The sequence below is a fragment of the Pogonomyrmex barbatus genome, unplaced genomic scaffold, assembly GCF_055798465.1.
Source record: "Pogonomyrmex barbatus isolate J1 unplaced genomic scaffold, ASM5579846v1 scaffold6, whole genome shotgun sequence".
NCBI lineage: Eukaryota > Metazoa > Arthropoda > Insecta > Hymenoptera > Formicidae > Pogonomyrmex > Pogonomyrmex barbatus.
The window spans coordinates 5,506,692-5,529,364 of NW_028297160.1; the positions used below are offsets into that span (position 1 = coordinate 5,506,692).

The 22,673-nt window shown below is 30.7% G+C and overlaps 3 protein-coding genes across 11 annotated transcripts; 2 read left to right on the forward strand and 1 right to left on the reverse strand.

Moving 5' to 3' along the window:
• Positions 1 to 145: 145 nt before the first annotated feature.
• LOC105424242 (glycerate kinase) lies at positions 146 to 4,125 on the forward strand. The gene is made up of 2 exons (XM_011634371.3): positions 146 to 998; positions 1,085 to 4,125. Exons 1-2 carry the CDS (start codon positions 958 to 960, stop codon positions 3,132 to 3,134), a joined length of 2,091 nt encoding a protein of 696 aa, XP_011632673.2. The 5' UTR covers positions 146 to 957; the 3' UTR covers positions 3,135 to 4,125.
• LOC105424219 (small G protein signaling modulator 3 homolog) lies at positions 3,368 to 11,537 on the reverse strand. The gene is made up of 15 exons (XM_011634344.3): positions 11,342 to 11,537; positions 10,212 to 10,393; positions 8,968 to 9,066; positions 8,735 to 8,898; positions 8,455 to 8,665; positions 8,237 to 8,367; positions 7,893 to 8,126; positions 7,714 to 7,808; positions 7,496 to 7,641; positions 6,809 to 6,906; positions 6,554 to 6,733; positions 5,283 to 5,393; positions 4,883 to 5,193; positions 4,619 to 4,779; positions 3,368 to 4,280 (listed from the first exon to the last, which is right to left on the reverse strand). The coding sequence occupies exons 1-15, from the start codon at positions 11,408 to 11,410 to the stop codon at positions 4,088 to 4,090; spliced, it is 2,385 nt and encodes a 794-aa protein (XP_011632646.2). The 5' UTR covers positions 11,411 to 11,537; the 3' UTR covers positions 3,368 to 4,087.
• A 1,536-nt stretch (positions 11,538 to 13,073) lies between these two features.
• Positions 13,074 to 22,397, forward strand: Usp47 (ubiquitin specific protease 47). Of its 9 annotated transcripts, none has more exons than XM_089082753.1 (19): positions 13,075 to 13,203; positions 14,280 to 14,337; positions 14,653 to 14,843; positions 15,267 to 15,482; positions 15,570 to 15,876; positions 15,969 to 16,147; positions 16,223 to 16,397; positions 16,460 to 16,581; positions 16,664 to 16,857; positions 16,941 to 17,155; positions 17,226 to 17,449; positions 17,528 to 17,695; positions 18,028 to 18,406; positions 18,508 to 18,870; positions 19,004 to 19,453; positions 19,535 to 19,788; positions 19,885 to 20,247; positions 20,321 to 20,487; positions 20,572 to 22,397. In XM_089082753.1, the coding sequence occupies exons 4-19, from the start codon at positions 15,276 to 15,278 to the stop codon at positions 20,720 to 20,722; spliced, it is 3,918 nt and encodes a 1,305-aa protein (XP_088938879.1). In that variant the 5' UTR covers positions 13,075 to 13,203; positions 14,280 to 14,337; positions 14,653 to 14,843; positions 15,267 to 15,275; the 3' UTR covers positions 20,723 to 22,397. The 9 variants fall into 9 exon arrangements, with proteins under 9 accessions (XP_088938886.1, XP_088938879.1, XP_088938884.1 ...); XM_089082758.1 differs by having other exon boundaries at positions 15,273 to 15,482; XM_089082755.1 differs by having other exon boundaries at positions 14,657 to 14,843.
• The last annotated feature ends 276 nt before the right edge of the window (positions 22,398 to 22,673 follow it).

Below are 22,673 nucleotides of genomic sequence, written 5' to 3' on the forward strand. Positions count from 1 at the left end.
AAGAATTTCAAACGTAGACTCGCTTCGGTTTCGCATCTTTAAAATTACATTCTATATAACACAAATACATTTATATAATTTAAATTGACTATGACTTTTGTCGAATTTAACGTATAAATATCTAAATTTAAATTTAATAATTGATTTCCTAAATAAAAGAAAATTAAAGATGTTCTTAAATATAAAAAAAATTTGAAAATAGTATCCATGATTTGAAGTTTCGTTAGATTCTGTTATATTCTCTGTGTATATACAAAGTTTTAAAATATTGGAATCTAATTGTTGCTCTTAATTCAACCAATCAGAAATATTTTGAGAAAAACGCGAGAAAAAACGCGTTATTAATATTTTTCCTTTGATTTCAATGTAAAAGATAGTTAAACTTAATTTATTATTGTTTACAAGAAATATAGATGATATAAATAGGTTTCTTTTTTAATTTTATCACAAATTAAATTAAATTTTCTCGTTCTTGTTGCTCGTTGTCGTTACGATTTGCTAAAAGAAAAGAGAGAGCAAGTGCTAATCAATTCCAACAGTTCTATAGAAATCTCGATTTATAGGTCGACAATATTTCTTTTTCTAACGGATACAAAAAATAGTCATGAAAGTAAAATTAATATATCAACTGCTGCATTTCGATTCAGAAGTTGAATTTTAATATTCAATGCAAAGATAAATATTTTTATGTGTTTGGTAGTTATTTAGCTGTGATTAGGCATTACGAAATATATCGCAAATAACGAAATATATCGCAAATAATTGCGCAATTCGTACGAAATTGCAAAATCATGTATCTCATAAAACTCAGGACGTTCAATTTGAATGTTTCGTCACACGTGACATGGAACGTAGCATGAAAACTACATAAAGAAAAAAAAAATGGAAAGATACCGCAGTGCTATCTCACAGAAGAGACTTTCATACTGCGGTCGATGCGTTTAATGATCGATTATAATGCGACAAAGAACAATATTTCGTAGGTTTATCTCGTACAGGCAAGTTCGATTTTTTTTCATCAGCGATCGAATGTGATCAGAGGTCAGACTAAATTTTTTCGTTTATGTTTATTTTGACTTTTCAGTCGTTCAGTTACTTTTCATCCTAACCTCTCAAAAATTTTCAAGTACACACATACATCGAATCGCGATATGACAACAGACACGAGATTTCTGTCAGAGGCCAGAGCCGACTTGAGAGACGTTTTCCACTCCGCCGTGAAAGCGGTGTCACCAAATGAGATTGTAAGACGGAGAGTGAAATTACAAGATAATGCCTTGTACGTTGATGGAAAAAGCTTTCCGCTTAAAGAGAATGTTTACCTCGTTGGATTTGGTAAGGCAGTTATGGGAATGGCTGTGGAACTTGAGAGAATACTCGGTAACGTTCTGAGGAAGGGTATAGTCAGTGTCCCAAGTGTATCTAAAGATGCCATGTGGACTACCGGAGATATGTCTAGCTTCCCCAGGTTACACGACAGTAAAATCGATTATCGCGAGGGTGCTGTCAACAATCAACCCGATAGCAGATCGTTAGACACCACGCACGATATCATAGATCTGGTTGAAAACTTGACAGAGGCAGATACTCTCATAGTATTGGTATCGGGCGGAGGTTCTGCGTTGCTATATATGCCGAGGCCCGTCCTGAATCAGGAAGACAAGATAGAACTCTGTAGAAAACTCCAAAATGCAGGTGCCGACATCACCGAACTTAACACTGTAAGGAAAAAACTTTCTCTGGTAAAGGGTGGTGGTTTGGCACGGATGGCCTATCCAGCATCTGTTATTACTCTAATATTATCCGATATCGTCGGAGATCCTGTAGATCTAATTGCTAGTGGTCCTACTGTTTATAGCAGCAAAGCGCCAGAAGATGTTATTGCTGTATTAAAAAAATATAATTTGTACGATTCGTTAGAAGGTAATTTAAAAACAGTCGTAATGTCCAAGGAAACATTTAATGACAAACCATTGTTAAATCCTGCTAAAAACTTTAAACATGTGACAAATATAATTCTAGGAAATAATACAATGGCTCTTGAAGCCGCAAGTCTTGAAGTTTCACGTAAAAAATTGACCCCAATAATATTAAGAGATGATGTTACAGGAAATGTACAGGATGTTAGTTTAGCATATGTTCACATAACAAGCCTGATATGCCTTGTCTTATTAAATAAACTGGAAAGAAAAGAGTTTTATGATAGAGTACGGACTACACCAATACTTCCCTTATCCATTGATAAAATCGACAAAATCTTCAAACATATTATTGGCAATCTTGATGGAATTGTTTTGATCGGTGGAGGAGAACCTACAGTTGTAGTAACAGGTCGAGGAAAAGGCGGTAGAAATCAAGAGTTGGCTTTACGTTTCTCATTGGACTGGCTAGCGAAAATCAAGAGTTACCCGCGATTCGTTGAGTTCGATGTGATGATGCTCAGTGGAGGTACTGATGGTCAAGATGGTCCTACTGATGCAGCAGGTGCATTTGGTTATCCTGCCATTGCACCTTTAATACATGATGTTTATGCGAAAGTTAAATCTATGGCTGTTAAAAAGAATCCACAGGTTTTATCTGAGCAGGACTTGACGACAGACAGAAAAATTCCGATACAGCAAATGAGTGGATTTATAACAGAACCCGATGTTGAACGAAACTTTGATAACACAACGAAAAAGTCTGTTCGAGATATCAATGAACATATCGATCCCTTAGTATTAAAGATAATGGAAGTAGAACGCATGTTACCTGAAAATACTTTAAAAGAAAACGATACGTATAATTTTTATGCACGTTTTAAGAAAGGAGCGGACTTAATCAAAACAGGAATCACTGGAACCAATGTTATGGATTTACATTTTATTTATATCAAAAAACGTCCATGCAGATGCGAGATCGATTCCTCTGATAAATCAATATGTGAAGAAGATATCATGGACGTACACGATTTGCATATTGATGCATTAACTGTTGAAAAGTACAAAGCTATGCATGCTCCCTTAAAATTTGACAAAGACAAGTTTTTAGAAAAACCATCGTTAGTTATGGATATTAAAGAGGAAGAACCGCTTAGTACAAAAATCATTAATAAAAATTTTAAAGATCCATGTTGTGATAAAAAAGTAAAATAAAGTTGATTAAGTAAAAAATATACAAAGAATAACATTCCACATTGTTACATAATTATGTTCTAAAATAAATTATACATTCAATATTTCTCTGGAAGAAAATAGAAGATTTATATTGTAAATACTGAAGATTTTTAAATATGCCTAAAGTATTTCAATTATATCTTTATATCAAAGGCACTGCTTAAAAATAAATCTCTTGAGTTATAACATTCGCTATATAACATCCATCACGGTTGAAGATATGACAATATATATATTCTCTATACATATTTATCTACAGAGATTATATAATATATTTATATGTATATTATATGTATATTATATATTATATTCTTTTTGTTGATTATCAACTTTTCTTCTGCTTATGAAAAAAAATATAAAATTAATATTTTATAAAGAAATATATAATTACGAAGTGACATTTATACACAAGTAGACACAATACAACTTTGGTTATCTAATACTTTCTATTTCTGTTTCATAGATATAATCTTATTTTTCTTTGCAATTATTAAAATAATTATTTTGACAAATATTACTTTAAAAAGCTTTTTAAAATATTTTTTGCTGATGTTAGATATATATAAGAAGAAAAGATCTAACATATAAATAGAGTTTTTCTATCATAGTTATTCACTATATGCTTGTGTGATTAAATAATATAAATCTTTCTTTAACATTTGTAAATTGTAATATAATGATAAAAGTGAGATTAAATATTTGTACATTATCATTCTTAGTCATTAATGTGCATCAAATTTTAAAATTTTTAATGATGAAAATCTCTTGAATTGTTAAAACTTTCTTGTCATTTATAAAAAATTTAAATATTAATAAATTTTATTTTTTTACGATAATAAATTAGAGACTAGAAATGGAAAACTAAATCTCAAGTTTTTGGACGAAAACTGGAAAAGTGGCATAGTCTTGTTAATTGTACATTATCTTATGTGTTAAAGATCCCAACTGAATAAATGATGTTTGACTAGCATATCACGAACTCCATCTTTTAAAGGCTGTGATTGTTCCTTTTTGGGCGGTAATTCCCAGTCGGGATTCAAGTTAAATGCGAATTGACTTAATATTCTTAATTCACATTTTATTTGCACCCAACCTGGACTATTTATAAAGCTCCATGGTTGATACCTAAATATTTATATGTACTATTATATATTGTAATAAAAAAAAAGAGCTGTGCAAATAAGGAGATACAAAGGATATATTACATCAAGCCCTCTGCTATTAAGGGACCATAAAATTTCGATTGAAAATATAACTATTTTTTATTTGTACTTATAAATTTCATTGGTAATATTTTATAATATTTTTAAATTTTCATCGAACTTCTTTGACATTAAATTTATGAATAGATAAAAGAATTTCTCCTTATCTTTGCATTAGAGCTTTAAAAGTCCTTTGCACAGTTCTAACAGGGATTATATATTATTATACAATACATAAATCCAGTATATGCTTAAACTTACCACTTTTGTACTACTTCTACACACGAACATAAAACTTCTAACCATAGATGAAGCACTTGTTCATTCAATCCGAGACAGATTAAAGAGCGTAATTTTACATCCATCTGAGCATGAGCATCGTCATGTGTTAAATTTACAGATTGAACGCAGCGATATAATAACTAAAAAAATTTTCTTTATCATTTTTTATCTCATACAGAAGAAGAATATATATAAGAAAATAATAAATGAATTATATATATATATATATATATATATATATACCTCTTCTGGCGTCAGAACCTTGCCATCTTCATCCAATCTGTACGTTTTGCACAGCACTAGTCTACTATAAACGGAGTTGAAGTCTTTTTCGACTTCTCTATTAGAAGCTTCTTCTATAAATAGCCACGGATGACATGGCCCGCCCAAAAATGATGGTCTCTTCATTCCATGCTCTAACACTGCTTTTACAGTGGGACATAATGTACCCCGTACCAGATCGGTGACAGCTTCACTAACTGCATCATCTCCAGCACACGTGTATTGTTTACTGCGTTCATCCAATAATTCTACAAACTTTGCAGGAAACCATCCTAAAAATAAGTTATTAGATTAATACATTGAGTGTCACGTAAAAAGAGCAAATATTAATATAAATTTATCTTTTTAAGAGATCTATTACCTCTCAATCCATTAAGTTCTCCTACCCAGCAATGTTCATCCTTTTGACTAATGATTGTAATAATGTCATTCTTTCGAAAACCGAGTTCATCATCATCGTGTCTTTCAAAATCTGTAACAAGATTAATACATTTATAAGATAGCTTCTTTTATTATTTGTTAAGTTACATCAAAATTTTTATTTTAACTAGAACAACATATATTCGTGCCATATAAGTATTATTTATTTCTTATCATGTTTTTTAATTGGATACATGTAATTGAATGTTAAATATAGTGTACACGATATTTCAGGAGCCACTTCAGAGAATGATAGATTTCATTTAAAGAATTAATTATTATTAAAGAACCTGTTCTCCAATGTGTCTAATATATGAAACGTCTAGTACAAATTGGATGTTTCCTATGGGATACAAAAGTGGATCGTAGACCATTGTGCTACTATTCACAAATATAACGGAATCTATATAACGGAATCTCTGAACTTTATCTAAGCTTATGACATCATGCGCAATTGTCTATTTCACAAGGTTCAAATAAGGATAATTCCTTAAAGACGCGGTGAAGAACACAGTTTGGTTTTGGACAAAAATTAATTTTCTTGATAAAATCATTCTTTAAAGTTTGTCTTATGAATTTTGATATATCCTATATATTTAGAGTTAGATTTCTATTGTGTCAAGATACATTATTAATGCTTCAACATTATTAACATTTCGCGAGTAGTTTACTTCATGATTGCAATTTGCTTCGTCAAGATGAGGAATAACATAATAATAATAAGTTATTCTAAAGGATTCTTTTATATGTTGCATAGAAGGTAGGACGTGGAAGACATATCAGGAGAGAGAGTTAAATTAATCGATCAATTTGAGAAAAATGATGCGTATGATTATCTTTTCTCTCTCCGCTGTCTTCTTTCCTTTTGCTTCTGGCTCTTCCAACTAACATGTATATAATGTATGTATGTATATAAGGGACATAATATGTATATAAGGGAATTCTTCGAATATTCAATATCAAATTATTGCTCGTTCTAGTGAAGTAAACTAAGAAGCTCACAAAACGTTCGCGTTAATAATGCATCTCAATACGATAGAAATCTAGAAAGCTCTAAATAATTATAATGCAACATTCATGAAAGTTTCAAAAATATAATTTTTAATAATACATTCATATTCATGAGAGTACACAAGCCTCTTGAATACTTTTTTTCAAGAAAGAATTGTTATTAAAATTATGTTATCACAGTGCAATAAAAAAGATTTGTACCCAGTAAAGCTTTTGCTCTTCTTTTTCGTGTCCGGGATACATTGACATAATTGTCATGGTCTTTCGCATGACTTTCCATTGTATAATCTGCTATAAGAACAATGTTATTTAATTTTGGGTCGACACTTATAAAATGCCTTGCAACCTGTAAAACAGCTTCCCTTAAATCAACTAGAATTTCTGAAAATTCGTATATTAAATTAGATATAAAGATATAAATGTTATTGAAAATTCTACATAACTGTATACACATACCTGTTTGACGAATATTTTTGGATTTTGCATCATCTTCACCATCGTCATTTCCAAATAAAATTGTTTGTAACATTGACTTATTTCGTTTCATTTGACGTCTGTAAAAATACCGCAAAGGATATATAAAAAAATTTATATTATTATGATTTAGCATTGATTAAATTCTACTAAAAACCGATAATGAAAATTATGAAATTTTATGAAAATTTGGATGGCTATTCAAATTTAGCTTATACCAATTTTATGATTTATTATCTCATCTTCTTTTAGATACGTATGATATATTTACAATTTAAATAATATTTAATTTGATCTAAAACTGCATTTTTATAGTTGCTATTCCTGTTTGATTATTCATAGAAATATAGAATATAGAATATATAATATAGAAAAGATTTTTAGTAATACATGTGATATTATAGCAATAATAAATATGCATACTTATTTATGAAACGTTTATATAATAAAAATAAAAAGTTAATAATATATAATACAATTATACATTATATCAGCAATAAGAAATCAATAGTTGATAATATTGATAAATACTCTTCAATTGTTTCCAAATCTTCCAAAGCCTTTTTAATGATTACGAAAATTTGTTTCGGATAGTTTTTAATAGTATTTCATCGTTATATACAATCAATATTAAAAAAGAATATAAAATGCTTTTTTTATTATCTATACCTATTCAAATGTTGTTTGGGTAAGTTTGGTACTGCATCCGGATTTCCTACTAGTCCACCTTGATCAGCCATTAAATAAGCTAAGTGACGACGTCTATGAGTTTCGACTAATACATCTGTCAACGATCCACTAACTTCTAAGGATACCTAAAAAATATATATAATATGGATTTTGTCATAACATGTTTCTAAAATTATATCAAGAGAAATTATATATACATTAAATAATTGGTCCACATCATCAATATCTCCTGGTATATCTGAGAGAGCATTAAATATTTGTGCCGAGTTTTCCAATTGCTTCAAGTCTGTTTCTGAAAAAACATTAAATCATTAATGATAATATCATGTAACAAATTATATAAAGTAATATAGATTATTTTAAATATAACAAATACCTTTTATTTTCAACATCCCAAGTGTGATTTGGAATAAAACTATAGATCCGTCGAAAAGGAACATATCCCATATTCGCAATAATATCTTCATGTGTACAACTGATGCAAATAAAGTCAAAAACCAATGCAGAGATATAAGACTTAATTCTATATCATGCTGCACCAAAACGTGATCTATGTCAGGAAGATAATTAGCTACTAATGTGCGAAGTACTTTTTGGTCAGCTTGAATACCTATTTAAGAAATAATTATTTAATACAGTTTTATTTAATTATGATTGATACCTATAAACTCTTGTACAACTTCAAATATTTTACAAAATTGGCAAAATGTTAAATATTACCTAACAATGTTGAAGAATAATAAGAAGCTGGTAATAAATCTTCTACTATTGTTGCCATCATCCAGAACGCATCTTCCTCTTCTAAAAGTAATAACAATGATGCTGCCATTGTACCCGTACCTTGGCAATATCTTTATACAACAGAAAAGACAAAAATTATAATTAATGTCATATACTTAACAAAATAGCTTAATTAAACATATTAAACTCCTCCGTACCCAATATCAGGATAAAGCCAAGCTAAGGCACGCATAACGCGTCTTAAACGGGGTATACCAGTACTATGGAGATGACTGAAACACGCATTGGCTGGCATAATGCGAAGGAGATCTTTCTCTATTTGTTTATTGGTCATTAATGCATCATTACTCGATGCTTTTACTATATCTTTGTACATTATTTCGGACGAACACTTCTTCTGAAGTGCTCCTGCAATTAAACGTTTATAAATATTTCGAATTTATAGTCTAAGATTTGTATTTTTGTTATTTTATTTACCTGACATGCGCATCCAAATTTGAGGTCTCAGAGAATGAGGTATGCCACGTCGAACCATTTCACGCAATTTATCTGTACGCGGGAGTCTTCGGTCCATATTTTGCCAGGAGAGTTCTGCAACTTCTTTATTATGACTGAATTCCAAGAGAGCGACCCATTGCAATCTAGCAAGCAAAATACAAATTGTGAATTATATTCTCTATTTTAAATATATGAAAAATATGATAACTAACCTGTGTTGAGGATCTTCAACAAAGGGTATTCCCAATAATTTTTTTGAATTCTGTTCAGGACCATCTTCTTCCTCCACACGAAAGCCAAATTCATCAAACCTAGATTGGTAAAACAATTGTAAAGATTCTTCTACAATATCTGTATTTTCTGAATACAGAATTTTTTGTATATACAAAACAAGAAATTTTGTATATCATTTAATACATATCAAGATATTATTAAAGATCAGCAATCTTATGGAAGTTTGCATGATTAAAATTTAAACATTTAGTTATAACTTAATTTTGCGACTTATTATTTTGTTCCTTAGATATATGTATATATTTACAATTTATTAATATTTAATTTTATTTAAAACTTCATTTTTACAATTACCATCCATGTTTGATTATTCATAGAAATAATAATAGTAAAAAAAGTGTAATTTTATAACATATGTACGATATTGCATATTTATTTATAAAACATTTGTACTGATAAAAGTCATTAACTTAATAATATATTATTAAAATATTTATGTAAACAATTAGAAATTTATATTAATAGTCGATAATATTAATATTTTTCAAATATTTCCGAATTCCTAAGGCCTCTTAATAGTCAAGAAAATGCTTAGAGTTGAAGGTTTTTAGACTGCATTCAAGAGAATGTATTGTTAATGTTATCGTATCATTCTTTATCGCACATTAGAAATAAATAAATAAATAATTAAGATAGATATTAATAATAATTAAGATAGAATGACGCTGATAGTGTGCTCTTAGAACATAACATAATATCTTCAGTGATGATATATTTTAATTCAAACATAATGAAAAGGAAAGTCTTGGGACTTGAATAGAGTGAATACGATCCGATATTGCGAATTTTTTCATCGGTTTGTGTTGATTTTTAACGTTTATGCTTTTGTTTTTTTAATAACTTTCACTGTATCATCTTATATCATTTTATTTATTTATGTTATAATTATTCCATCATTGATCTGGCTTTTTTTGGTCCCCGACAAGACTAAGTAAAAAAAAAAAGAAAACATAAAGGAATAAGAAACAAGAAATGAATAATAGAAAATTAAAAATAGATAATTAAATTTCAAATATAGAAATATAGATCAGATTCATACTTCAACACACAATCAAAGAATATATATTTTTTCATTAATTAAAAATAATTTTCTATTCCTAATTGTTTATATTTCATTCTTTATTTCTTATTCCTATTCATTTTTGGTTGAACTAAGTTTTACCTATATTCAGGCTGAGAATTTGGATCATCAGGTTGATTCAATTTAGCTAGAATGTCTTGCGGCCACATGGATGGAGTTAATGCTGAAAATGGACCACCTGGTGCTGGAGACAAAGTTTCACCGCACAAACCTCCAACTTCCATTTCGATTTCATCTTCGGAGACGGCTGTTTCCAATTTTTTCTAAAACATACAAATGGAGTTGCATCTTTCATGAAATTCTTGAACATAATAAGTGATGAATCTAAAACTATTTTTAATTCAGTCAATTAATTCAGTCAATATTTTCAAAGAAATCTTTTAAGTTTATCTTTAATTTTCTATTGTAACTCCAAAATCACGTAGATTTTGTATCTGTTAATTATTTAAAGTTTGAAATTAGAAACTTATTTCTAGATTTTATTCCATTTATTCCTTTCTCTTCTGTTCCATTTAATATATTTTATATGCTGAAAATTCAACCATTCAAACTTTTAAGACAAATTTTCAAGAAATGATTTAAAGACTGGGCATTTAAATATCAAATATAATATAATCTATATTCCCATATCCCACACAATCTATATATAAACTATGTGTAACATGTGATCTAAATAATAAGTCTTAGAAGAGTTTTAGTTATGAGAACTTATGGATTATCGAAGATTTCTATTTGTTTTGTTTCTATATTTTCAGTTGCCATTACTCGGCACAATTTTAAGAATTTAAAGAATTTTATTTTGAAGTTGAAAAGAAAACATATCATATTTATTATAACTATGTATTAAGTCATAGTGCTTATTGTTTAAAAGCTTACAAGTTGGCATGATAATATTTATTGTATTTATATAAAAAAAATTATAACAAAAAAATTAAACATTGTGAGAAGAATACATAAACAATTCAATTAGGCGTGATTTTCAAATCTATGGCATAAAAGTTTATGCCCATTTCAACATAGACTAACTTTAATCTCGATTTATCTTCTGAAACAAAGATAAGCAAAATTAATTAAACCGAGATTAAAGTTAATCAATATTGACATAGAAATGGATATTAGACGGTAAAGATGATTGCACTAGATTCCACATGTTACCTTGTGTTACTCTACGCAGCTGTAAATCTCGCGGCAATTGACACGCGAGTACTCACGTTATGCTCCTCTTTTCCGACATAACCGTCGTGATCGCGGACATTGAAGAACGATTTAGCCAGGTCCATCGTGCGGAAACAATTGTGAAATCTCTTCCGTTAATGCGTCAGATGCCCATTGACATCCTCCGTCCGTCGTATCTGTCAACGACGCGCGTCAGGCTGTGTGGAGCGCCATGGAACAACGTCATAAGAAGAGAAAAAAAAAAGAGAGAGACTACGTCATACTCACGCAGCGTCATCTGGCTGCTCTCGCTTTCGAATGTAAGGAATATGTTCGGAGAAAAAATTAACGAAGCGACTGAGATTCGAACTCAGGATTCTTTGTTTATGAATCTGACACTCAATTGCATGATCACACACGCGCTATTATAACAATCTCCGAATCGTACCAATTATTTAAGTCTTACGATTTTTATATTCCTACACAAACAAAGCAGAAAGAAAAAAATTGGACGTTTTTTTGTGAAAAAATAAGTTATTTGCTTTTATTCTGCCAACCAAGATCTAATTGGTTCTCGTATGTACATCCTCTTTTGCGATTTTCCTTAAGTTTCTGAATTAAATAACATCTCCAATGAGCGAATAAATCCAATCTGTCGAGAGAGGAAAGTATAATTTATCGATTAATTTGTAGTTTATTTTATAGGGATAACAAATGCGTGGGAAACGTCGTTTATGACGCATTTCGCGCGATGACTTTAATAGTTTCAATATGCTTCACATTCTAATTCATGTTCTATGATTTTTATTATTATCGGTGAATCAACAACATTGTGTAGTGTAGTAAATTATGTAAACATCAAAAAAATAAATCAATATATCCTTTTCTCGTTTGATCAATATACTTCTTCTTCAATAAATATTTCGCAAAGTTCTCTTTGAGAAAACAATATGTTTTATTTCTTATTATTTCTTTTAGGTTTTTTTGAATAATTCATATTTTTTATAATTATTATTTATATATAAAATTGATATCTCAAAATCGCTCATTTCTTGTCTTATTTTTATTTGTTTAAATATGATGAGTAAATATGATGATGCTCTCACATTAAATTATTTATAATTTATCATAGAATTGAAAGAAAAATCAGATCCGAAATGAAAACTTTTTGTCTGAATGCCTGAAATTAACATGAAATATTTCCCATTCAGAAATTATTATAATCTTAGCATTTCACACATTAAAGATATAATTTCAGCAATTTGTTATCACATATTATGCCACAAATTTGGGACACTCTATATCAGTCATGTTTGTTACGTTATTTGATAAAGTATATCTCAGAAACAACAAATAAAAATTCTGAACACGTGTGTCCGTTGATATACTACTAGGCCTATTCATTTTAGCTTACTTCTTTCATAGTTCAGCTTTTTTTTTCTTTTTGTGTTGGAGAAAAGAAGAAACAAAATGATCCGTGCGAGAAAGCGAAAAAGAGCAGGCTTCGTATTAAATGTGTTGCATACAAAGTGCGTAAGTAAATAAATATATTCGATATTGTTTGTCATTCACGCGTGAATACATTACGAATAATTGCGAACACCTCGCTTCAGCATCGGAGCGCCAAACGGAACGTCGAGAGAAGGAGAGAGAGAGAGAGAGAGAGACAGAGAGAGAGAGAGAGAGAGAGAGGGACGAAGAGAGCAAGAGAGGAAACTTCTGACGAGATCCCGTTACCCGCGTACTTCCGAAAGACGACGTCAGGGCGCGGTACGGAACGCTCCCCCCTCTTATTCTCTCTCACGCGCTCTTTCTTCCCCCACCGCCGCTTGACAGCCACCGAGAGTGATGATGCGCCGTGCGCCGTCCAGGGAACATGGCGTAAAGTGAATGCGTTGTACATGTGTCAGTGATTTCGGTAAGGACTCCTGTTTCTGAATCGCGAGGTTGGTGCGAACCGCGTGCGGCTCCGTCAGATCGCGACGGATCCGTCGTCGGAGTCGTCGGGGTCGTCGGGAGCGGCATGCCGGGTGATTTCGCGTTCTTCGCCGGGAATACGCCGGGAACGCGTCACGAGAGACCCACGGGAACGAGCGCGAGGAAGAAAGAGGGAATGAGAAAGAGAGACGGGACGCGCTGGATCAATCTCGGTCACAGTCTCCGTTTTGTTATCGCTGAAATTCGTTCGGCTGGCCGTTCACGCGGCCGCACAGCTGTGATAAATGTCCATTTGAAGTTCACCGGGGGGATTCTCGGCACCGTTTGGCGACCGTTTCGCGTGTGCGCGCGCGCGAACATCCGCGGGTCCCGCTGCCGATCAGCCCGGTCGCGGTAGATACGACGAGCGCGGAGGGACGACATCAGGGAGGTCGCGGGGCCCCGGCGGCCTGATCGCCGTCGAGCTTTCCCCGACACGGCGACGCATTCCGATCTCCTGAGTGTCGCGGCCGCGTCTCGGATTTAATCGCCGCGGATATGTTACCGTCGAGTGAATGCTTGTATTTACATAACGCGCGTAATACACGCGTGACGCGATGTTAGAATGCGGCGCGATGCAACGTGATCGAGAGATCCTCGAGAAAACATCTCTGCCGATGGCAATTCGTTTAAAATAGTGCCTACTCACAATTGCTCCTCTGTGTCCTTTATGATATATCTGGATAGTTACAGACCGTAGGACAAAAGCAAGAAATATTTAATCTTGTGGAATACTTTGAGGCTCTCTTCTTTTTAATCATTGTATTACCTTCCGTGCGGCTCTATACCGATTATTATATCAGTTATCAAGATTGAATGCTGGTCCATATAAAATTTATCATCAACTTATCTAACGAAGTTATAAAATATAATGAGAGTAAACGTATTGCAGAAAATACAAATTAAGAAATAGAAAAATAGAATTAAATAGAATTAATTTATATTGAACGATATGTATTAGAAAATCTTTATTTGATGTTTCTTTTAATGTATATTTATATATATTGTATATTTTAGGTTGGATCAGTTGATTAGAAATAAGCTTTCCATTAGAGTATACATCATTAAAAGATAGGTAAGTTTTAATAAAATCTATTTAATATATTTTTCAGATTTTTTATGAAGCATTCTATTTTGAATATTATTTATTTCTAATTGGATATACTTATAATCTTCAAAATAGTGCTATTTGTAGTAACAAAAATAATTTCTATTTTATAGAAAAGTATAATAAAAAAGATGACACATACTCTGTTTATAGATGCACAATTAAATAAAAATATAAGAATAAAAAATTATATAAATAAATATATAAGTGGATGTTTATAATTATTAGGGAAATAATTGTAATTTTTTTATATTTTAATTCTGTCTCGTGATTAAAAAAAAGGAAGATTTATAAAATAGGAAAGCAGAGAGGTGGAAAGAGAGATGTGTTGCGATCTCAGAAAAGAGAGCCATTTCACAAGCTTGGTTTAGACATTCTAAATATAGCTGGAGGCTCTATAGGCTTTCCGTACTGTGTCATGCCGTGCAGAGCAGCATCCTGCTGTGTTGCGTAGATCTTGCTCATTTTCCACCGTTAGTATGGCAGAATGCCAATTTTTGTCTACTCAGAAGTATATGATAAGCTTTTAATAATCACTTTTCTAAATTTCATATTCCAATACTAAATGAGTGTTGTACTTTTTTTCCCTCTAATGTTATGCTATAATACGTTTTTTATTAAAAGATTTTTATTAGAAAATTATCAGTGATCTAATTTTATTATTTATCTTATAGAATTTCATTTTTATAATTTGATAATATATGCAATTTTATTTAAAGATATAAATTGGCATTATACTTGTTTGCAATTATATTTATAAACAACTAAAGTGCATTAAAGAAGATTATATTATAACAATTTTTCTCTCTCTTTTTTATAGAGAATTGCTTTATAGAACATTTATCACTAATTATTGTGCTAAATATATGATTTAATAGTATTTATGCATTTGATAGTTACAGATCATGGTTTGCAAAGCTGGTGAAAAAACTCAAGTATGTGTCGTTCAGTTTAATGTGCCCTTTGAGGCCAACCACAAACTTTGTACTAGCAACAAATTTCCATTATATGCATCTACATGTGTAAAGGAACTTTATAACTATATTGAAGAACATTATCATATGCAACCGGACAGCTTTAGGTTGCTTTTATGTACATCATCACGCACAACGGTTATTTTAATTATATTTTCTCAATATATAATACTACACATAATGTATAAATATTTTAATAGGATTTATATTATATCCAATTATTAGATTGACTTGTCTGAGTTGAAAGACAAAACAATGGAACAGATTGGAGTGGATTTCTCGGTTGATTCAAGTTTATCTGAGATGAAAAATACTTTATTTGTTGTTGATCCAACACAGCCCCCTATTATTGACTTAACACCACCGAAAAATATGGATTATAGTCTGCCAACATATAATCTCACAGGTGCATCATCTCTTCAGCCACACGTAGTATGGACTGAGGAGAATATTGTTAGAGAAGATGTTAGAGAAGATGTTAGAGATGGTAGAGAAGAAGTTAATTTCAGAAGTTTTATTAAAACTGAGACAAGTATGTAATATACAATTTAGGAATTCTTTTAATTTGTCTATATATTAATGAAAGCTTTTATTAGTATTATCTATATAATAATTTTCTTTCAGGTTATGTTGGTTTAGTCAATCAAGCAATGACTTGTTACTTGAATAGTCTTCTTCAAGCACTGTATATGACACCAGAATTTCGTAATGCGCTATATAATTGGGAATATGTAGATGGTTCAGAAAAGGATGAAGCTCTAAGCATACCATATCAACTGCAGAAATTGTTTCTCAACTTGCAGGTATGATATGCATTTAGTAAGCTTAGTATAATGTTTAAAATAATTTTTAACAATATAATTATGTTTTTTAAATAGACATCTACAAGATCAGCAGTGGAAACAACATCTTTAACTAAAAGTTTTGGATGGGATTCTACTGAAGCATGGCAGCAACACGACATTCAAGAACTTTGTAGAGTTATGTTCGATGCATTGGAACAGAAATTCAAAAATACAGAACAAGCGGATCTAATTAATAGACTTTATGAAGGTACAAAATATCATTATACGTGAGTTGTGAAAATATCTGTAATTTGCTTTCTGTGTCGCTAGGAAAGATGATCGATTACGTTAAATGCCTTGAGTGTGGAACAGAGAAATCAAGAGAAGATACATTTCTTGATATCCCGTTACCAGTTAGACCGTTTGGAAGCAATGTTGCATATAATAGCGTGGTAATACATCGCTGCTTGCTGCAATTTGAAGTGCTATTTATATTTATATATACATGTATAAGAAAAAGAAACTTTCTCGTAGGAGGAAGCGATCAGAGCGTTTGTCCAATACGAAACATTAGAAGGAACTAATCAATATCATTGTGAAAAATGCGATAAAAAATGTGATGCACATAAAGGATTGAAGTTTACGAAGTTTCCGTATTTGTTAACTTTGCATCTCAAGCGGTTTGACTTCGATTACAAAACCTTCCATAGAATCAAGCTCAATGATAAGTATGTAAATCATACAATATTACATTTGACTAATGAATATCATTTTTATTTTTAATTTTGCATGGTGATTTGTATTGTTGCAGAGTCACATTTCCAGATATATTAAATTTGAACTCCTTCATTTCGTCCACAACGAGTCAAGAATCTCCAGGTGGTGAAGAGGATATTGGCTTAGGTATCAAATACGATGATAGTTCCACGACAGATAGTGGTACTTTAGACGACGATTGTGTACCATGTGACAATAGCCTTTCAAATAGTAATCATTCGGTCAGTCATGATCAGGATGATGATGAAGGTATAATATTAGGATAGTAATTTATAGAAAGAATTTTTAGAATATTATTAGAAGATGTGCTCAACTTTAGGTATTGATATGAGCAATGGCCCGTCAACGTCGAATTGTATTACGCACAATCATGAAAATGAAAAAAATCGTAGTACTTACATGCTGGGAAAAGGCCCATACATGTATGAATTATTTTCAATCATGATTCACAGCGGTAGTGCGAGTGGAGGTCATTATTACGCTTATATAAAGGATTTCAGGACACAAGAATGGTTGTGCTTTAATGATCAAAGTGTAACTCAGGTATGGAGATTAATTTTTATATAACTTATTGAGTAATTGATATTAATAATAAATTTTTTTATTGTATTATATTTTCAGATTACTCATGACGATATTCAAAAAACGTATGGCGGTGGACCTTCAAGGGCATATTATAGCGGTGCATATAGCAGTAGTACGAATGCATATATGCTCATGTATAGGCAAATCGATCGTACCCGTAATACTCTACCTATGCAAACTGAAGATTTTCCACGACATATTCAGGTATGATATAGATAAAAATTTAAACAACATTGAATTATATAGTAAATTTAAAGTTAAAATAGTTTGGTCAATTCAGAATCAATAGCCAAACAATTTCAATTAACAATTACAATTTTAAATCTACGCATAATTATCTTTTAAATAATTTTAATTTATAATAAAACTTATTTTTGAATAAAAAAAATTTTAATTGTACGAGAGATAAGAAAGATCTTTTGCAACATAAATTTGTTAGTTTTTTTAAAGTACATATTCAAATTTTTTTTTTAATATTCTATATTCTTTGAAATATATTCTATATTATTTAATATATTTGTTTTATATATTTGTAGGAGCTATTAAAAAAAATGAAGGAAAGTGAAGATAATGATAGGAAAAATCGTGAGAAACAAATGTCTATACCCAGATTAAAGGTATACTGTCATCATCCCGTAGAAGGAAAATTGATGAATGTTAAATTATATGTTATGCCTGATATTACTTGGGCCGAAGCAACAGAGAAAGCATATAAGAAATTTGGTCTTGAAAATGTAGTGAATCTGGATCAGTGTCGTTTAGTTAGTTATGAACATAATACCGATTTAATAGAGTGTAGTTATGATGATCGAGAGCATGAACCTGTTGGAAATATATGGCGATTTTCACGTCGATTTGATTGGTTGTTAGAAATTCGTCGTAAAGATCAAAAGTTTGAGACATATTTACCAGGTGGTAAGTATAAAATTGGATAGATATGATTAATTGTATTTCATATTTACATTGGATAATTGTATATTGTCAAGTATTCTAACTTTTTAAATATTACGTTTCAGGAGTTGCAACTAAGGTATTTGTCATAGATGTAACTCGAGAGGAGGTAATTGATGGTCCCATCGATATTCGAGGTTTATTGTCGCAAAGTGTTAAAGAATATAAACAAACCGTAGGAAAAATTATTAATATGGATCCTAAGCAAATGAAAGTAATATTGCGAAAATATCCGGAAACTAGACCAGTCGAAAATGATGATAGTGATCTTCAAACTGAAGGATTTTATAATGCAAATAAAGTATTTATATCAACGATGTACGATATAGATAATAACAAATCTTTTCAAGAATCAACAGTACATAGAATCATTGAGAATTTTAGACATGTTATCTCTTTAAACGTCCAATTACCAGACACCAGTAAAGGTGACTTATTTTTAAATAGTTTACAGAATGAATGTGTCAATAATTAAAATTATTATTGCAAATTATTATTGCTAATTATTGTGTAACAAAAATTCCAAATTCTAAAAAAATCTTTGTTTTAATTTTTATACAGAAACATTGGAAGAATTAAATATCCCATTGTTGGATGATAAATATGAAGAGAAGGAGAAATCTGTTGCCAGTGGTCCGTCTAAACTTGACATCGAAATTATTGGAAAGTCACATTGGGATGCCAATTTAAAATACAATGAAACCTCGAAAAGTTGTACACGAAGTAATGAAGATACCACTATACGAAATATAAGCCCTCAATTAGGAGAAGCTGAAGAATGGAATACTCCTGAACAAAGCAATAGTGAAGATAGTAGCCTTAGCGATAGTGATAAAACGTTGGTCGGTGATGCACCAGAGGGTGTTGATATTGAACCACAATCGTGGCATAGGCGTAACTATAGGGACTATAAGATTTCAAAGCAATTTGAAATAGAAAACTGGGATATCGATGACGACTCCGATTATTATTTTAGAGCTACGCCATATGCAGATAGTACTCAACAAAAATGTATGTTTAATTCAGTTTTTCTGATATAATCTTATATAAGCATTGATTTTTTAATTTAATTGTCTCTTTCTTTTTTTATAGTACTTAAAGTATTAGTGGATAAAAGAATGAGGTTGAGCACTTTGAAGAAAGATTTAGAACCGTTCGTAGGTGTACCTGTGGAATATTTTAAAGTTTTCCGTCTATCAAATTCTGGTGAAACGGAATGTAGCTGTTTGACAGACCAACTTAATTCATATGAGGATGGTGAGAGACTTAATGTGAAACTCGGAAGAGCTTTGCGTAATGGAGAATTTAAAGTAAAATTATATCAATTATTGATTGATTCCACTGAGGTTTGTCATTTTTTTATATTTTACACACATAAAAGAAATTCTATGTTTTATCTTATTGTTATTGAGAAATCTTATTGTGGATTAAAATTTTATTAGCCTTACAAATTTTTATGCGAATGGATTGTCTCGAAAGATATGACAGTCGGACATGCAAAGAAAGAAATATTGGCAGAGATAAAAAGAAAATATGATATAGATATACCATATGAAAAATGCCGACTTAGGAAAAAGTATTATAAAACAGCCTCAAAAGTATTCCTAAATGAACAGAAGTTTGAAGATCTTCGATTTCATTCGCAATTTGAAATGATTGTTCAAGAATTATCAGATAAAGAGACAGTCACAGATACTACTCAAATTGTCTTGTTTGTCAGAAGGTGGTTGCCAGCAAAATTACAATTGGGGCAATTTCAAGAAATTGTTATGGATAATAGAACCGTTGAAGAACTAAAAAAGAAAGTAAGTTAAGAAAATCTTTACATCAATAAGAAGATAAAAGAACATAATATTATTATTGTCTTTTCCTTTCTAGCTTTCCTCAATATCAGATATTCCGGAAGAACATATAGATATAGCAAAGGGAAAAGGTAGTTTTCCATGTGACAATTCGGTGCTTCGAATCCAAAACGAGCATGATTGGAATGAACATCATGATAGTTTATCTTTCAATTTTGAAGATGGTGCTGTCTTCTTATATAGGTATGTATGTATTATATATTTTTTTAAAATATGTAATTAATGAAATATTATTTAATTTTATGAAATTTTTGGCTTTTTTTTTAGGGATAATAGAGAAAAGCCAAAACAATTGAACGCTGACGAGGTAATGGAGATCGCTGTTAAGGAAAATTCACGATTAACGCCGCTTTCTACTACTTCGAGTTACAGTCCACGTCGAGAGAGAGCACTTAAAATATATTTGGATACTGAATGATCGTCTATAGAGAGAAAGCACCAATCTCCTAAGAATGAGTTGCTAAATAGACAGATATGGGAACACAAAACATTTTCACATAAAACGGTTGCATGTTGGGTATTTGCGAAATCGAATTTTCTTCAAATGCCAAATGTTTTGTGTTCCAGTGAGTCTTCAGCATTTCAAAGCTTCCGCGTTCCTAAGAGTTTTTGGCTTTTTCTTCAAACTATAGGATTTTTCAAAGTGTTTGAATTCATGAATTGTTATATAGCAACACATAATTCGGAATCTCGGTACTTACATGGTTTCGAGATTTTTAGAATTTATATAAAGTGTAAAATATGTCCGATATCACCTGGTCTATTAAATCAGTTTTCCATCTACAAAGTCAAATCAAGCAGCATGATTAGTTAAATTAAAGAAAGATTAATAATACGACTACGAACAAATTTTCTAACACTAGTTTGATGAAAATCACGTGTGTTAATGACTTCTCTATACTTTGCATGACGATGTAACTTGTGTTCCTGTTTACTATTTTCGCGAATCTGTTCGATTTTTTTCTATTACACATAGAGAAATCTTTATACATCTCTATATATCTGTTAAATTACATTTATAAAATAGGCATATTGTGCTCTTTGTTGGAACAATTGTATGTCTAGTGTAAGAATAACACTGTACAAGAATTTTTCTCGACAATACTTTTGTCATTTATCTAATGGCACAATGATTTTTCTTCTATATCAAGCTTTATAAATTTGCTACTTCATGGAACTTTAATAGGTTTTGCCAACCATTTTTGAATCTAATATGTATTATACAGCATTTTAACTTGGCAGTTATTGTGTGATGGCGTGTGTCAAATCATTGAATGTGATAAATTTTTTAATAATATATGTTATTATATGTACGTTTTATTATTTTTTCAATTAACCGATATTAATAATATGCATATAAATAACGATAGGAAGATTATTTTCTAGAAAGAAATCTAAAAAAAGAAAACGAATTGAATTTTTATATGTTCTCTCATTCCTCGCTATATTATTGATATAAAACTCAGGAGCTGCTCAACTTACATTTGATTATTATTTGTATTTTACGATATATACATATCATTGCATTATCTTTGCAATAATAATTCATGAAATACTGAATATAATTTTTTGTAGGTTCAGAAGATGCGTATGGTAATGTTTTAGCTTGAAAGTGTGAGAAACATTCATTGCTTTAGCTGCCAATATTTATTCGCTTGAAAGCTGCTTTTTGTTGATTTCCATTTTCTCGCAAGGATGAAAGATTGATGAACTAGACCAAGTGGTAACTCAATAGTTCTATTTGTTGCATCTTTATTTATTTTGTTATCCTCTATTAATGTTTTATTTATCAGTTGAAGCTTCGAACACCGTTTGATTACCATTTTTTATAATTGTTGAGCAAAGAAAAAAAAGAATGTCGATACTATTTTTTAATATGATAAATAACAATGAAGGCAGCGAGTTACTCGATCCTTTCTGTGTGAATATGTTTATTGTAAAATCATAAAATACGTCTCTCTGGACATGGATATACAGATTGTAATTTGAACTCTCTAATCATTGGCGATCGAAGGTTATTCTGTATAATACATTAAAGTTATGAAACAAATTATATTTATAATTATTAACAATGAAATATTGAATTGTCTGAATTTTAGACCGTCTATTTTGTACCCTTATCATCCTCATCCAGTTCATAGGAATTTATGCAAAGTGTATGTTGAAAAATGTTAAAGGTGACATATAAAATCAATCAATCAAAATATAAAAATCTGAATTATATTCTCCTCTTATTATAAAAGATAAATTGATAAATATCGTTTAACAATTATAACTGTTAAAGCCCATCTTTACCAATGTAGATTAATTTTAATCTTGATTCAACTTGCTATCTTTTTTCAATTCTAAAAATTTAGAAAAAAATAAAA